At 54.4% G+C, this 17469-nt stretch overlaps 2 protein-coding genes across 2 annotated transcripts in view; one reads left to right on the top strand and one right to left on the bottom strand.

Annotated features, from left to right (window-relative positions):
• Positions 1–1277: 1277 nt before the first annotated feature.
• On the bottom strand, positions 1278–3783 carry B3GALT9 (beta-1,3-galactosyltransferase 9). The gene is made up of 2 exons (XM_040531206.1): positions 3368–3783; positions 1278–2592 (listed from the first exon to the last, which is right to left on the bottom strand). Exons 1-2 carry the CDS (start codon positions 3371–3373, stop codon positions 1486–1488), a joined length of 1113 nt encoding a protein of 370 aa, XP_040387140.1. The 5' UTR covers positions 3374–3783; the 3' UTR covers positions 1278–1485.
• Positions 3784–14863: 11080 nt separating this feature from the next.
• The window catches only part of KCNT1 (potassium sodium-activated channel subfamily T member 1), a 68354-nt gene continuing 65748 nt past the window's right edge, over positions 14864–17469 (top strand). The window contains exon 1 of the mRNA XM_040531205.1: positions 14864–15090. The gene's annotated coding sequence lies outside the window, so the exon portion shown is untranslated. The remainder of the gene's footprint in view (positions 15091–17469) is intronic.

The raw sequence follows: 17469 nt of genomic DNA, 5'->3' as shown, positions 1-17469 counted from the left end.
TATTGGGCAGTTCAACGTGGTTGTTTTGGGTGGCTTTGTGTGCAGGTAGCTCTGTATGAGCCGTATGCTAAAATCTCAGCAAAAGAAACCAATATAAACCTTTTCTGCAATTCATGAGTCTCTTCTGTGCATGTTTTCAGTTGTTGCTTATGAAAGCTAATGTGTGCCAAGTCTTTAACATCTGTTTTGCATGGCACATGTGCCAAATAAAATATTTTAAAATACACAGAGGTGCCAAACAAGGGGATTTTTATGGATGCACGTGCACTTTTTATTGAGCTCAGACTCTTACCCCTTGTTGTCCACATGTATTCATTATATGCAAATACATTCTGTCTGTAGCCGTATGGTTTACGTGGTGCCAGTGGTGTATCTTGTATACAAAGGAAAACTCAATTGCATGCCCCCCGTGTAACATAATGGGGGGGATTATTAAGGCAAAAGCAGAAATGGAATGATGGAGAATGAGGATTGAGATAATGTGGTAAACTGGGTGAATTTGGTTTAAAATCAAGCAAAAAAACCACCACCAACAACAAAAAATGAGCTCATCAGTTGACCCTGGTTAACAATCAGCACAACTTGATACTTAAGAACTGTGGAGTTTTGGAACCCACCTCTAATTCCTTCAGTCACACCAGAAAGAGTAGATGAGGTCTTCAAAGGTATGTGTGTGCCTCTTTCCGTGTGTGTCTGTCACAATTCTAGCACATCTGTCCAGCTAATCTTTCGGCTTCTGGAGGAGCTGCTATGGAAGAGTTAATCTGGAGGATGCACGCACGGGTGGGGTTGTGCCCTCTGTGACTGGTTCCTAATTTAGGGAATTTTTACATTTTTAATGAGCTTGGTGTTACCAGCCCTCTGGTGAATTTGTTCTGACTTCATGGCTGACCCCATTCTCCAGCATAACGTTACAGCATGGAGATGGTTGTATCAGTGTCTCTCTGATGCTGTGCACGACAAGTACAGGATTGTTTAGCAGGTAAGTCAGATTTCTGGCCCGGAACCTCCCCAGGCTGTTTACCTTATTGAACTATCATGGGAATTGCTGTCTGTTGCCGCTCTAAGATGTTCTGTGGTTTCACTGGTAGTGCAAAGCAGGCTCTTCAGAAATAGCTCCTTTTCCTTGGATGAATAAATTCCCCTGTGTTACAAAATACTGTGGAAACAGGTGATGCCGAACTCACTTGAATCAGATCAAAATACAGGAAGAGTTGGGGGTTCAAGTAGAGGCCTTCAAATGTCTGGAAAACACACTAGAGACCACATTTCTTGGAATACTTTTTACTTGCATGCATGCACTGGTATGTACAGGTGTAAGTAGAATACAAACAATGCTTTTGCTACTGTAACACTACAGCATTTGAGAACTTATTTGCTGTTGAAGAGAAAAAAGATAGCTTGAAGAGGAAATTATTACTGAATACGTACAGGGTAAAAGGGCTGGTGGAAGAAAATGCAGGCCTCCTTCACAAAAGTAAAATTTTAATCGGCGAAATGAAGAGCCTGTTTTTTTATTCTATCCAAGTTAAACTGTTTGAATTTATCAATATAGGTCAAAACCTTGCAGGACACCAGACTATAGTATGTTTCCAGTAGCGAGCAGTCTTCCCCATCGTTTGTTTCCTTCCAATCTTTAAATAACTCATCCCCTTTCACATTGGAAGAGGTAAAAATGAATTTATAGCAGCATCGATTGTAGCTGATGTGCTTCTCCCCAGAAAACCGAGAGCTGTGAATGGGAGTGATGCCAGCTTTTTTAGCACAGATTCCGACAAAGATATCAGGGGACAGTGAAACCGGCACCTCCTTGGCGGCCACGTACACCTTCCGAACGACATCCTGGGACATGACAAATGCTTTCCCATCGCAGTAATCTGGGTAAAACTCCTCCGAGTATCGATGCATGGGAACAAAGCCAGGGCTTTGAGGGGCTCTGTCAGGCACTCTTTGATGAATGACCCTCCCGGTGTAGACGTCCTCTAGCTGTGTTAAGCTGAGCAGGTATCCAGCCAGACTTGGAATACCGACAAACATTTCTTCATCTGTTTTAAGGATATACCTTGCGTGAGGGCAGAAAGTTACTGTCCACTCCACAATCATCAACATCTTCTGCATCTGTGTCTCGGGCGAATCGATGAAGCTGCCTTCAATAATGTCTCTGTGCTTTTGAGACTCTTCATTGATCTCCAGCTGGGCTGCTACTGAAGCCGGCTTTCCTAAAGCAAACAAAGTAAGGACAGCATAACCTCTGGTGTCTGTCACGTTGCCCCACGTCTGCCTGATCACGTTGCGCCTTGTCCTGTTTTCTGGGCTGCTGCAGACAAGAACCAGCAAAAATATCTCTTGGTCTGAGCATGTTGCTGCACTGCTGATGGTGTAAGACTTGGAGAGATTGGCCTTTAGAGGGTCCATATCCAGCTTCCTGGCCTTCTCCCTGATTTCAAGAGTCTTTGCGTCAGTGTAAGAGAGAGGTAATGACCGCAGGAAGTATTCCTCCAGTAAATCTGCTCCAAAAAGCAGCATGTGGAAAAGCAAGACGTTAAACAGAATGAAGCACCACTGGTGAGTCCGGAGCCTGCAGAGCATCAGCTGGGGAAGAAAAGACATGGGCACCGAATGCTCTTGCTACTAGATTGGAAAGGCTTTTATTTTATAACACCATTATAATACATTTTATAATACTTTGAGGCAAAGTGGAATCATAACATTTAGATTTGTACATGTACTAAGCGTACGGCTTTTTACCTCCTAGAAACCTGACCAGCCCTACTTGTGGTGCAGTGAGAGCTCAAGCTGAGAACATTAACATGCTGTAGCTTAAATGGCTCATCTCTGCGCATCTACCTGGGGAAATACCAAGGAGTAACTGACTGCTCTAATGCTTTCTGGGTGGTTTTAGCCTGTTACTGAAGGCCTGAGCTCCTAGTGAGGACCTGTAAGGACAGTATACTTCCTCAGAGGAGAGCCTTGGTGCTCGGTCTGACAATGCCTTGTGAGACCTGGCAGGGTAAGAGGGGAAAGGGGAAGCTGTGGCCCCATAGCGCTGAAGCAGGACTGAGCCCATCTCTACCCAGGACCGACCCCCGGCCCTCCCACTTGTTGGGTGCTGCTGGTTCAGCTGAGCCCCCTCTCACCGGCCCCAAGGAGGGGTTTTGCTGAGGCCCCTGCAATGCTGGGCTCCAGCTCAGCCTCGTGCCATTGTGCACGGCTGTACCCCGCACAAGGACAGGACTGTGTTTTTGCTGCTCCCCTTCCCCTAACACAAATGGCAACTGCGAGCCCAACCTCATGGAGAGGAGGGAGCCCAGAGCAGACGCCCAGTAGATGCTTTGCAGTGAGGGTGTGCCCGAGCCCCAGCACCCACCTGCATGGCCGTGGGGAGCCCTGCGTGTGGTGGGCTCCACGTTCCCCTCAGAGGCAGCTTCTTCCCAGCAGCGGCTCGGCAGCAGCGCGTATCTGGGGCTGCAGGATTGAGTTACTGCCCAAACCCGCACACGGCGGCTTCCACCTCGCCTGCCTGCGGGGAGGAAAGATGATCCTGGGGGCGATCGTGTTGCAGCTGCATGAAGCACAAAGCAAGCGAAGCTCTAGCTGTTCCCTTATTAATTCCCAACATTTAGCTGGGGCTTGCACTAAAATCTGAGGAGTAACGAATTGAAGCCACTGCTGGGGCCACCTTGGCAAAAGAGGTCCCTTGGTTGTGTTGGGCTGCGTTAGGTCTGGCGGTTCGTTGCTGTTTTCCTGGGTTTTTGTTTTTCACAGCTGGGCTGTGTTCCTGTTGGTTCCTCACCCCCGTGCCGGGTGCTCTGCCCCTCCCCAGGCAGAGATTTGGCACACAAACCTGCTGTAAGATGAGGTTGGTCTACCCTGGAGCTGGGAGCACCCTGTTGGTGGTGGGGTGACCATGCAGGTGGCTCAAAGGGCTCCCTGTGCGCATGGGGGTTGCCCTGGGCACATCAGGGTTTGTGTGCTACTGGCCAGGTTTTGCAGTGTCCTGGGGGCAGTCTGAGAGGGGTGGGGGAAAGGGATTTTCCCTGTGCTGGGGTTCTCCAGGCCAGGTGTCTCACTTTGCTCTCAGGAGCCAGGGAAGTGCAGGGAATCATTTGATGCAAGCTGTTTTCAGTGGGTCCCGTGGAGCAAGGCACGAAGCAGGAGCTGTGCACGAGAAGTTGATGGTGTGCAGCTGGGGACATGTCTTGGGGGCCCACGGCTTGGAGACTGGGGATGTTTTGGTGTCCCCCATCCTCCTTCCTCCTTCCTTCTCCAGCACCCATTTACAAGACTGGGAGCATGAACCCTGGCAAGATGACTGCACTGTCTGGTCCTTTGCTCTCTGCCCACCCCTATTTCACCCCTGGTTCACCTGACTGCAGGTATTTGTGCTTTGGTGGTGGCTGCACGTCCCAGTACAGAGCTGTGATGACCGCCCCCAGAGGGACCTCGGGTGGCGGCCTCGGCCGTCCTGCAGCCTCTGCGTGTTGACATTGGCTCGGCCACGGCCTGCGCTGGGGCCTACTGGGTTGGGAGCCGCAGGGGACTGGAAGTGCTGGTGTGGAAGGTGCCAAAGACACCACGAACAGGACGGAGGTGTCAGCGGGGGGAATTGATTTTGGCAGCAGCTCTGTGAGGCCTGGTACCCGCAGAGCACTGAGGGGTGCACGGGGCGGGAGGGTCCCCAGCAGCTGCGTGGGGAGGGCTGGGGGGGAGCAGGCAGATGGCAGCCTCAGCACTGGAGCGGAAAGATCATTATTTTTTAATTTTAAAGAGATTTCTCACAGTCAAGGGTGTGTTTCTGTTAGTGCATCCCAGGTTGAAGGGGTGTAAGGAGGGTGTGCTGCTGCTGTGCTTGTTTGCAGCCATGTGCCCTGTGAGGCCCAGGGCGCGCTGCTCCGACCCTCACACCATCCCTAAAACATCCCTGAGGGAGCCAGCACCAGCCAAATGTCCCCGGGAGGGGGAGAAGACCTTGGACTTCTTGCTTGGGTGACTAAGGGCTTCCCATTCCACCCCTCCAGCTGCTGCTGGCAGCAAAATTTTCTCTGTGGGCAAGGACAATCTCGTCTTCTTGGGCAGCTGATGCAGCCATAGCAGGGAGGTGCATCGTGCCCCTCTGAAAAACTGCCCAAGCACAGCACACATGCTCCAACCAGAGCTTTAGGATCTCCAAAAACTGGAAACCCTCCTTTCATGTAGCCTGTGTGTCAGCTGGGCTACAGCTTTGTCTGGATGAGCTTCGAAATCACTGTAGTCCTCTGAGAAGTTGTGCTTTGAAGCTTGGCAAGCTGTCAGCAGGGGAAGTGTCAGTTAAATGTGTTCTCTGAAATAAAAAGCTAATAAGGAAATATTTTTCATGTATAATAATATAGCACTGTAGCCCCAGATACACATTCTGAGAAAAAATTCCTCCTTTGAAGATGCTCTGTCTCCAGCTAAACTATTTAATAAGTAAATAATACCAGTATTTGAAACCACTTCCATTAAAAATATTGGCCTTCCCAATTGTGCGTTTTTAAAATAACAATAAGACCCACATGTGTATCAGCCCTGTTGCAATTTCACACAGCGTGATGCTTGCAGTATATCTGAAGTCATTTCTTTTGCATGGCTTTGTGGTGGCAGCAGTAATCTCAAATAGTCACGTACGCATATGCATACAAAATATATCCGTATGTATACAAAATATACATGTATTTACATTATCCAACAAAAGCTGTTCACTGAGGTTCAGCTGATAAATTTTATCTGCAGAGCTTGGTGGGGTCACACTGGGAGAGGTCTGAGGACAAGCGGTGAGTGCTGGGGGGGTCACATAACTGGTCTGGGTGCCATGAGCACCGTCAGCTTCACAGGGTTTGCTGGGCAAAAATCAACGCATCGCCTTTAAAAAACTCAGGCTTTGTAACATATGATGTTTTAATACACAGCGGTTTCTGTATCAGCCTATCTTGCTTTCAAGGTTGCCGAAGTCAGACATGTTCAGGGAAAACCTTGCTCCCTGTGAGATTCATGAGCTTGCAGAAGAAGAGGGAATTCAGGATCCCTGGAGGGGCTGAGCTCAGGTTGGTCTGGGTAAAATTTGTTCCTGCGTCTTCACTTAAACCCTAGGAAATCTGGTGGGTGTGAATTATGGAAATGTCCAGGAAAATGGGTTTTCCTGAGGCATGGGGTTGTAGCTTGTTTCATGTAAGAGATTTTCATGTTTTCCTTATTTTATATCCAAGCAAACCTCGTAACAGGAGCAGGGATGCACTGACAGCACTTTAGACAACTTGACCTATCATCTGAACGGCAAGCATTTAGAGCAAAGGATGGCTGGGATTTGGATTTGATGTTTGGAGAGGAAGGGACCCCGGGCTCCCGAGATATGGGAGGTCAGAGCCCAATGTGTGCCGGTCCTTGTCCCGCTGCAGGGTGCCCGGTGTGACGTGCTGCAGGGAGTGGCCGTGCCCAAAGATTCCTGAAACATCTTTCTGAGTCTCCTGGCTTCCCTCCTGGTGCTTGAACATTTGGGAAGGGGGAGCAAAGCCTATTTTGTTTCTTCTCTGCCTGAGTCTGCTTCTTGAGCATGCAAAGGCTTTGGATGACGCACAGTTCTCAAGTGGTGGTGCAGGCGAGGGAGGGCGGACAGAGATTTTTTGGGGGGAAAATCAATGAAAACTGGATTTCAGACACACATTTGCTCAAATATAAGAGCCCAGGCTCTGTCTGCCACATACCCCCATGTAGTCACACTGTGCCATGTGCTGCCCTTCCCTGCAGAGCCATCATCCCACCTGCCATCCACCCAAAACCTTCCTGAAAACCGATTTGATTCATACAGGCAGGCTTTAAGCCCTTCACTTGGCTGGTCTGGCTCCAGAGGCATGCCAGATCCTGTGTGCGTGAGCCATGTGTAGGCAGGCTGTTCTTCTCAGCCTCTTTCTGCAATTTCTCAGGGAACCAGGAGTTTCTGCCCTGTCTTCCCCTGCTCTAGTGCAGGGTGCTGGGGAGAGGGGACAAGGATGTCTGTGCCTGGAGGGGCTGCCAGGAGCCACCTTCACCTGAGCCTGTCCTCTGCTTGCTGCTGAGCCAGGGTTTCCATCTGCTTTCTGGCACCCAGGTTAACGTCTCATGCGCTGCGGGTGGCACCAGTTCCTCTTGGGCTAAAATTAATAGAATAAAGAGGGAAAAATACAAAGCTTCCATGTGTAATGCAATGAGGAGCTGGGAGCGAGGTCCCATGTGTGTGTTTGTGGCCAGGAGAGAGAAGGATGTGGCCCTTGCCCGGGGTGATGCTGAGCCCCCAGTGATAGCAGTTTGGGGCACCCAGGGCAGGACCCGCTCCCCTTGCTGGGGCAATTGTCCTGAGGTGGTGTCCAGCCAATTTCTTGCTTTTGCTGTGTTTCACCAGTGCACGCAGAGCAGATAGCGCAAGGGGCTGGAAAGGGACATGTCTGGTTTTTAATAACAGCATCAGTTGCAATAAATAACGGAAGACAATTGCTTTGGTCTTAGTCACCTAACAGCAATGTTTTTGCTTAAAGATATGATTCAGATCCTGCAAGCAATTCTTCACCCTAAATTCTTCATGAAGCTTGGGAGGTGATGGAAGAGAAGGTTTATAGAAATACTCTTACACAGCGTGTATTTCATTTGTTTTTTGATATTTAATGTTCCTTAGGGTGTTAAATGGAGGTAGAAAACTTAAAAACAAAACAACAAACTGGAGTGCTGACATATTAGACAAATAGATCGGCCACTCCTGGCGTACAAATGAGGGTGTCTTTTTTTCCTATGTAATGGCTCAGTTGTCTGCATTAAAAACATGTTTTATAGCCAAGTTCCTAGCATTCATTCTTTCTTTGCATACATCAGTCTTGGAATTACAGAGCTCCATCTTTTTGTATGTGTATGTTTGATTATTACTTTTTGAGTTTAATGACAGCTTTGACAACCAGCTACCACTATATTCTTTGATAAAGACAGCTCAAACCCTCTGTGCATTCTCTAAGTGCTACAGCCGGCATCAGAAATACAGAGCTAAATATAAGCTGGATCGAGAGAGCATTAGCTTGTGAAAAATGTTGAACTGGGGGCTGCAGGGCTCCCAGCCCCTTGGCTGCGTTGGTTGTCTCTCTGCCAAGATGTCAACTTGGCAGAAAAGTCACCTATTTTCCTGTAGACCAGAAGTTTTCCACTTGTTGCTGATTTTCACAGCACGCCACGCAGGTTACGCCTTCCTCTTCCATTCCCTGAAGTTAGACGCGTGCTGTATTTGTCCCTGGTGAATCCAGGTTTCATGTGAAATTTGTATGAGATGTGGAACATCTGAAACATTTGGAGCCTTGAATGAAGCTTGGCTTTGACTGAGTTCGGCCCACGCTCTGACAGTGTTTGCAGTGAGGAACAAGCTGGGCTGCGTGGTCCGTGTCTGCGCGGCTGCTCTGCAGCTGCAGCGGCGCTGGCAGTGTCGGGGCCTTCCTTCGTTCCGTGTGTGCTGTACCCAAAAATGCAAAGTGAGGGGGCTGAACGCAGGCTCCTGGGGCTCAGGCCATGCACCAGTGCTTCCTCTCCATATCCTGCAGTGCCTGCGTGGTGCTGGACGGCACCTGCTGCGTGGAACTGGGGGTGCCCCAGGGCTGGGGCTGGGGCTGGGGCTGGGGCTGCAGCCCCCCAGCCGTGGCCAAGTGCCCTCAGGGCAGGGGTTATCAGGGAGTTTGGGCACATCAGGACACCCTCTGACAAGATATTTATTTGGCTCCGGAGCACCGAGGCATGCCGGACTTCGTTAATTCATTCCTCAGAAAATGACTTTCTCTCCTTCGTGCCTCTGACTCATCCCCGCCGCCGCCTCCCACAGACTTATTTATTGCTCCTCCAGACACAAAGCGCCAGAGCTGGGCCCCTCCCTGGGCAGCCAGACCGGGGGGGCTGTGCCCCCCTGTGCCCCCCTGTGCTCTGGGGAGGGGATGCCGTGGAGGGGCTGAGTGTCTGCGATCCTTTAATGAGCAATCGTGGTGGTGTCATCCACGGCTGCTGGGAAGGTGCAAGCTTTATCCCAGGGCATTGCGAGCTGGGAGCTGAATGTGTTTCCACAGATAAGTGAATCTTACTGCCATTAACCTCGGAGAAGTGCTGGCAGAGGGGAAGAGCAGCATCTCTGTGGCACTGCTGAGAACTGGGGAGCCGAGAGCCACAAACGCTGCCCAGCGGCGGGGGAAAGGCTGCAGGGAGGAGCGGGAGCGCTCAGCGGCACGCAGCCTGCCTCGCTTTCCACAACGCAAAGGAAGAGGTGCTCCGTGTGGCAGTGTGGCTTCAGGGGAGAAAACGGGGTGAAAGCAGGCTCCTGAGGCCGTGGGAAGACGCAGGATTGTAAGGTCTGGGAGCCGCAGTCAGACACATCCTGGTCCGGAGGAGGGGGGAGGCTGAGTGTGGAGCGTGGCGGTGTGTGGGTGTGCCGAGGGAGAGGGATGCTGGCGGTTCCAGCACCCACAGACACCCTCCTGAAGGCTGAACGTCTCACCAGGCATGGTGCTGCACCTCGATGCCCTTGGGGTTCAGCTCAGTGAGCTCCGGCCCAGTCCACTCACACGGAGAGCGAAGGGGTCCCTGCGCCCACCGGGTCGGAGTTTCCCATGCAGTGGCCGCAGCATCCCCAGGCCCGGGAGCACGGGTGAGGGCAGCTGGTGCCTGTTCGTGGGGATGGCTGCCGTTCGTTGTGCCAACTGTAATTAAAACATCCGTACAAAGTGGGGCAACCTTATAGCTGAAAGCAATCCGTGCCTGAGCGAGGAGAGCTTCCCGGTAGCTGTTTGCTTCCTCTGTGTGCCCAGACAGCCCCAGCGCCCCATTAATGTGCACAGACACCGCCGAGACGTGACTCCTGGCCAGGAGCTCACAAACAGCTTCAGGCTGGGGCAGGACATCTTCTCCCTCTCCTACCACCAGCCCGGCTGTCCCCGCTGCCCACACCTCATCTGGACAGCCTGGGCTCAGCACCCAGGCTGCTGCCTCTGCCCTTGGTTCAGGCCAGGAGCACGAAGTCCTTCTCTCCCCCTCTCCCTTCAGACTGCGCAAGTGTGTGGTTGGTGCTGACCGTACGTGCCCCCGGGAGGGTTTTCTTCCTTTAAACTCCTGTGTTGGAAACAATGGGGGCAGTATTTTGTTTTTATTCCTTTAACTCCAGGCTGAGAAATGATTTGTTCTGGAGGTTCCCCTTGCACCCCCTCAACAGGAGAAGGAGCCAGGAGTGGTGGTGCTGGGGGTAGTGCTGGGACCGGGGACACCCCAAGCAGCCAGGTGCACCCCAGGGACAGGCAGTGGTAGCAGTGGTGTCCCCCAGCGTGTGGCCTCTGCTCATGGCCACAGCTCCTTGCAGATGTGGCTCTGCACCAGCCTCGCTGCTTGGGCTGCAGCACTCGGGCGGGGATGGGTTTCCTCTTCTGGCTCTTTCTCGTTCATTTTATTCACTTCTTTTCCTTACTATCCCCACCCCCACCGTAACGTTTTAAATAATTCCTCCTCCACACCTGTGTTATCACCTCGCATGTCAATACGCTGCTGTGCCACCCGCCCCCTCTCCTCGCAGAGCTGCATGTTAACATTTTGCACCCGATAATGCGAGGCAATTAGTGAATGAAGAATAACTTTCCTTCTTAAAAGCATGATGGGCCGGGAAGCATCACATGGAAGGATCGCACAGGCAGCATTAATTGCTTTTCTCTCAAATGCCTCCTAGTGTAGGAGAGCCCATATGGAGAGAGAGGAGGAGGAAGGCATGCTGCAAGAGAAACAAAGTCTCCGGTCCTGGTGAGATGCGTAAACCCTGAAGTATCTGAGCGGGCTCGCCTGGAGCTGGGGGCTGCAGCGAAGGGGCTCCGTGTGCTGCCACATCACCAGCTGGTGGCTGCCACTCCTTGGGGCACGGCGTGCTCCTGGCCAGTGTCACCCTCCCCTGGGTCTGATCTATGTGGCTGTTGGCATTTGGGGTGAGTGCGGGAGGAGGAGCGTTGCCAGGCCGCTGATTTTCTTTGCGAGGGTTTATTTTGCAATAAACGATGCTTGGCTGGGGGGGCACCTGGTCACCTCTGCTGCACGGCACGCAGCGTTTTGGTCCCACGGCGAGCACCCCAACGCCTGCACTACAGCGTGGGCCCTGGGAGAGAAATAAAGCAAGAAACCAACACGGCTGAGTGCGCCTGGGCTGGGGCAGCGCCGCTCCCCTGCCCACGGGGGTTGGCTCGGCCATGTCGTCGCGTGTGGTACCGCATCACGCGTGGCACCGCCACACGTGGCACCGCCTCGCACGGCACCGCATCGCGTGGGGCTGAACGCCCAGGGGACAGAGGGCTCCCCGGGCTCCCCTTAACCCCCTCCCGGCGGCTCCCGGCTCGTTTCCAGGCCCTTCCCCGCCCGGGGGCGGCTCCGTGTTATTGCAGCGGGGCCCCCCCGGGAGATCAGTGCCCGGCCGCTCAGCACGGCTCGGCCGCTCCGCAGCGGGCCGGGGCCGGCCGCTCGCTTCCAGCGCGCAGCACAAATATTGACGCGGCTCTTACGGCCAAAAAAAATAAAAATACAATCAACCAAAAACCACGCAGCCCCCAAACACACCCCCGGGGCGGGCGGCGGGGCCGGGCGCGGCCGGCAGGTGGCGGCGTGGTGCAGCGGCCGTGTCGAACCGAGCCGTGCCGAGCCGTGCCATAGCCAGCCTCGGCGGGCAGCACCGAGGGAGGCGTGCCGAACCGAGCCGAGCCGAGCCGAGCCGAGCCGTGCCGAGCCCCCACGCTTCAGACAAGCCCCCCCCCGCGGGCCGCTCCCGCCCCCCGGCAGCCTCCTCCCTTCGTTTCTCCCTCCCTCCCTCCCGGCCCCGCAGCCCCCGGGCCGAGATGCGGAGCTCCCGCGGGCTGCGGCGGCGGCGGGGCTCGCCGTGATGGGCGGCGGGCACCGGGAGCGGCACCGGGAGCGGCACCGGGAGCGCGCCGGTGCCTGCGGCTGTGCCGTGGGCAGCGCGGGGCGCCCATGCCCTGCTCCGAGCCGCTGCGCCCATGCCGCTCGCGGGCGAGGAGCGGAGCCTGCCCGGCAGCTACCGGCCGGCGGAGGGCAGGGCGGCCGGAGGCGCCCCGGGGTGCTCCGAGTGCTACACCAACAGCACCTTCCTCTACGACGATGGCAGCGCCCACAGGTGGGGTCGGGGGCGGTGGGGTCGGGAGGGAAGGGGAAGGGACGGGACGGGAGGGAAGGGAAGGGGAAGGGAAATGGGAAGAGAAAGGGAAAAGGAAGGGGAAGAGGAAGGGAAAAGGAAGGGGAAGGGGAAGAGAAAGGGAAAGGAACGCGGAAGGAAAAGGGGAAGGGGAAGGGGAAAGGAAGGGGTAGAGAAAGGGAAGGGAGAGGGGAAGGAAAAGGGGAAGGGAAAGGGAAGGGGGCACTGCCAGGGCTCGTCGGGGCTTTGGCAGGCCCCCTCCCTGCTGTGATCCTATGAAAGTTTGTGCAGGACGCTTTCAGCCCCCCACCCCCCACCCCACATCCCCCTCTGGGTGCCATCGCCCCAGGAAGGGGGCAGTGGGAGGCTGCTGGGGGCGGCGGTGCCCGGAGGCCCCTGTCACTGCTGCCCCACATGGAGGGGCCCCGAGGTGCGCAGGCTGGGCACGGATTTGGAGGAGCTGCCTCAGCTGAGCCCTGAACCGAGCCCGGGCTGAGGCCTGTGGAAGGTCTCATCCTGGCCATGCTCTGTCCTCGCGTGTTGCTTGGCCAAAGTTACGGGGTGCGGGGCCAGGCAGGGGCTGCGGTGCAGCAGCGAAGAGCTGCTCCCCGGTGTGCCTAGGAGGAGCCTGTCTTGTGCCTGGGCAGGGGCAGACACTTTTCTTACAAGGGGACATGTGCTTGTTGCTGGAGTCTCCCAGCTTTTCCCGATAACTCCGTTATACTGTCGTCAGTCTGATTGCATTTACTGGTGCGGCTCTTCTGACTGTCACACTCAACAAATATCAGCTTCACCGAGCAAATCAAGTGTGTGCATCGGTTCGCTCTTGGCAGATAAGGACCTTGGCTGGGTTTGTGCCCAGGGCTGGACAACTGTAGTGGTGTGGTTGGTGTTTTTTTTTTTTAATGTTTACATCTTCTCACTGGTTTGGGCAGACCCTCTTTTATTCCTGAAAGACTAGATAGAAAAAGATGGAGCAGTGTAGTCAGTGAACTCTCTAACTTCAGAACATTGCCGCTGGCTGGGCAATCAGTAAAGTCCTTGAGTTGCTGGGGGTGAGTCCCCCATCACTTCTCCCCCTGCTGTCCTCTCCGCAGAGGCACAGTGTCCGATGCAGCCCAGGCACTGCAGAGCACCAGGACCAGGACCACCCAACTCCCCAAAGCACCGCTTGGAAGTCTGTCTGTCTGTCTGTCTGGGGGCCTTGGGCGTGCTGGGGCAGCGATGGGGCCGTAGTACCTTCACCTAAACCTGTTTCTTCATTTCGCACCTGTACTCAGTGTGTTTGCAGACACAATGTCCTCGATAAGGTTACCAAATGTGTCCATGTGTGTGCAGAGAGCAGTCAGGGGAGGCGGCTGGTGGGGGCCAACGACCCGGGACAACCACGAGCTCAGACAGCAGAGCTATTGCTCCTTTCTGCTTGTTCTGCAATACTGCTCGGTGGAATTTATCCTCATCTAACACAACAAAATCCTTGTCCAAAGGTCCTCCCCTTTGTCTTTTTCAAGCTGAATAGAAGAGCTTGGGGTTTTAATTATGATTACACAGCTCCGTGTGTTTCTAACCCCCTCTGGCTCTGAAGAGGTTGAAATGCCATTGCTTTCTGCGGCTCCTCTCGCCTGCTTGCTGGGCACAGCCCTTTGCTGCCCTTCCAGAGGTACCAAATGAGCTGCCTCGAGCCCACAGGACTCGGCAGTTTCCTGCAGCTGCCCGTTTCCCAAGCTCTGGTGCAGCCTGGATCTCTAATGTAGGCTTTCACTGCTGAAGGAGAAGGAAACGTTCACTGTAAACAGTGCAAAGAGAAACGTGCCGGAGCAACAAGCACCATCCCACCCTCTGGGTGGTCTGGGAGCCTGCTAGCTGCTCTGCTGCTTGGTTTCCCCCTGGGGCTGGGGGCGCGCATCGCTGCGGAGGGTGATCGCCTGTGCTCAGCACCTCCGCCTGTGCCGGAGCGAGACCTTCCTCCTCACCTCCTGGGGCTTCTCCTCTGTCCAGCTGAGGCAGGGGGAGGCTCCCTGCTTGGTGCAGGGTTTGTGCCTGACGAGCACAGCGTGCCTGGCACACACCAGGACCCCCATGTGGGTTTATGGCCCCACTTCGTGTGCCTGGGTGCGTGCGGCTGTGGGGTGGTGGCAGACGAGCAGACCCAGCACCAGAGGTGTGTGCGGGGGATGTGATGTGAGAGCCGGCGTAGAGCTGAGCGGCAAAGACGTGTAGCACGTTAAATGTGCCTTCTGCCTAACGTTCGTGTTCAAGGGGACGTCAGCTGGGCTGGCCCCATTAAAATGGGTTGATGCCTCTGTTGTCCCCTTGCTCTGCAAATCTAGGGGTGACTTGGAAGCTGGTGAGATAAACTCCATCTCCTTGGTCACCTGAGTGTGCAGGTGTGGGTGTAAGTGTCTGTGTGCTCTCTGTTGGTCCTCATTGTAAGGGGACAATTATCCTGAAAGCTGTCGGAAAGCAAAGGGTTAACCATAAAAGCACTTAAAGGAATGTTTGGAGAACAAATACACATTTCTGGCACTTAGGGTACACATAGCCTAAATTTTACTTTTCTACCTCATGGGAAACATGGGTAAATGTTTGTACAAGGAGCTAGGCTGTCACTTAGGGGAATACAGGATTTCCTCCTGCCCAGAAACTCTGCTTCCTCCGCCTTGCCCATGTAAGGGCACTCTGGCAAGGAGCAGTGATGGATGAGAGGCCATATGGAAGGGCTCACGCGAAAATACCCTGCACAAGCGAGGGGGCCTGCGAGAGAAGCAGACGTGCAAGAGCAGAGGCGGCTTTTCCACCCGCTGCCTCCCGTCACCATGGCTTGTTTCAGAAGAATAAGGCGAACCGAGAAGACACGCACGGTGATACCTGGAGAAGCCGTTTAGGAGGATCACGGCCGTGCCTCAGACGTACGTGGCTTTTCTCGTGTCTGTTTTTGAAGCCTCCTCCAGGAGCGCTGTCTGTGCGCCGCCCGTCCCGTGTCGGCTGGGCACCTCGCCACGGCATTGGGATCTGTTCCCAATGGGATCTGCGGGGCACAGCAGCACCGGCAGCACCAGGGTGAGCCCTGGAGAGGCTGCAGCCGGGGGCTGGAGAGCTGCAGCTGGGGGGCCCATTCGTGCTGCTGGTGTGGCACCGTGGGACCAGTCCCTGGGCTCCCCTGTGCCGTGGGGTGCGCTTCACTGCTGGGTTTGTTCGCTCTGAAGGCTGCTTGGGGGCTGTGGTGACCACCCCCGTTACGGGGCAGCGTGTTGGTCCCTCGTGCTTCCACTGTGCCTCTGTGCTGCTGCCCTGGCTCCCAGGTCTCCTGGGTAGAGAGAGGCAGCCGCTTTCTGCTCTGTGCTCATGGAGGGGGCTTGGTCTCAATGGGGGCTGTGCTGCAGCGGGGTCTGCCCCCAGTCCCACCGGGCTGGCAGCCAGGATCGTGCTTGCTGTCCTGGAAGTCGCAGCCAGGCTGAAAGCAGCGGCAGCAAAAACTGCCTGGAGGCATCGCCTGCCTCTCTGGCAAGAGCCTCTGCTGGGGCCAGGCCAGCCGAGCGCCCGCTGTCCTTGGCTCTCCAGGGCTTCGTCTCGATGCGAGGGCTGATCTGAGTCCACGAAGGATGTGAATTCAACAGAAAGACATTGACTAAAACTGGGTTCAGGCTCAATGCGCGCACTGCTCCGGATGCAGGATGGCTCTCCCACGGCTTCTCCTGCCCCACGCTGGGTCTGTCGAGTGACCTGGCTCGGTTCAGCAGAGGAGTGGTCCCCGTAGCTGGCAGCCTGTAGCTCTCTCTCCACTTCCTGGAAATGAGTGGCAAGATGCTTCCTTGGCAGAGCTCGCACTGAACCAGACTGTAGCTAATTAATGACCAGCTCTGCCAGGCTGGATTACTAGCTTAGACATTTATCAGCTTCCAAAAAGCCAACCTTGTGGATTGCAACAACCGTTGTGGCTGTGGGGATCTTGGCCTCCCTGTTCCAGGAGAAATTGCAATAGGGAGCCATAAAACTCCAGGGCCAAACACCACGTATTTTCAGTGTTTATGTAGCAGAGATAAGAAGGAATTCTGTTCTTGTTTTCCTCAGCTGCCTAGGACGGGACAGCGTGCAGGAGCCTGAAGTCCAGGGCTGGGCACGTCTGTCAGCAGGTGGTGCTGCTAAAACCACCACAGGAGAGCATCCTGCAGGACCCATCTGTCTCTAGAGAGGGGTTTCTGGAATGTCCCTGCTATTTAGTTTAATTAGAAAATGCCATTGGGTTCTAGTATGGCTGTGTCACCCTTCACTGGAGGGCAGCAAAGTAGGTCATTGCCTGTGTTCAAGCCTTTTTCTGCTCTGCAGAAATATTTGCAGCATCTATTTGGATCCTCCCAACTCTCCAACAGAGACCTCTTCCTGACCTCCATGCATGGTTCCCAAGTGCCGCACTCAATTTATTTTGGAGCCTTGTTAATATTTCTCTTGCATCCGTGCCAAACTGTGCTGGACTGTGGAATATCTCATTCATCCTTCTTGTGAATAAAAACAGACAAGTGGCTGTACTGGGGTGAACCCAGGTGCCTCTGGCCCTGTGTCCTGCGGCTGGTGGCAGGCGCTTGGGGCAGGCACAGCACAGCCCCTGGTTATGCTCCTGGGGCTGAGGCCGTGTCCCACGGCTGTGCAGAGCCGCAGGGACAGATGCCTCCCCAGGGACCTGCTTGGTCCCTCTTAAACCCATTATCTTCTGCCTCCACCACAGGATGTGGCTTCTCTGAAGCGGTTGGTCTGTGCAAAAGCACTCTGCTTTCTGCTTGAGCCTGCTGTCCTGTAATTGCCCAGGGCTCCTGCAGCTCCTGTGATGTGCTCCTTGGTCGCTCTGTCTGATCTCGCCTCCCTTTCATCGCGTCTCTTTCCAGGCATAAGGCTCCTCCTGATCTGTTTAGTCTCTCCTTGTACAAAGTGCTTTATGTCCCCGTAGTCCTCTCTGTTGCCCTTCTCTGTGCCACATCATCTCTGAGGAGGGGAACCAGAACCGTGCGCGGCTCCGCTGCGGGTTTGCCTGCAGCCTAACAGCCTCTGCTCAGGTTCTGCTTGTCTTCTCCGACCACCACTGACAGGCTGCTGCTGACTGTGGTATTATCTGCAGTGACTTTGGCTCTTTTCTGGCTGCTCATTTGCAGACCTTTTAGTGCCTGTGCAGGAATATGTTGTCCCCTTCCTTCCCATTTGGGATTAGTTGGCATTTATTGATGCTAATTTTCATCAGTATTTTGTCATCAGGTCACACAATACTGTAAGATCCTCCTGCAGCTCTTCACAGTCAG

This window comes from Cygnus olor, chromosome 19 (genome assembly GCF_009769625.2).
Source record: "Cygnus olor isolate bCygOlo1 chromosome 19, bCygOlo1.pri.v2, whole genome shotgun sequence".
In the NCBI taxonomy this organism is placed as follows: domain Eukaryota; kingdom Metazoa; phylum Chordata; class Aves; order Anseriformes; family Anatidae; genus Cygnus; species Cygnus olor.
This window is presented reverse-complemented; position numbering and strand designations above follow the sequence as displayed.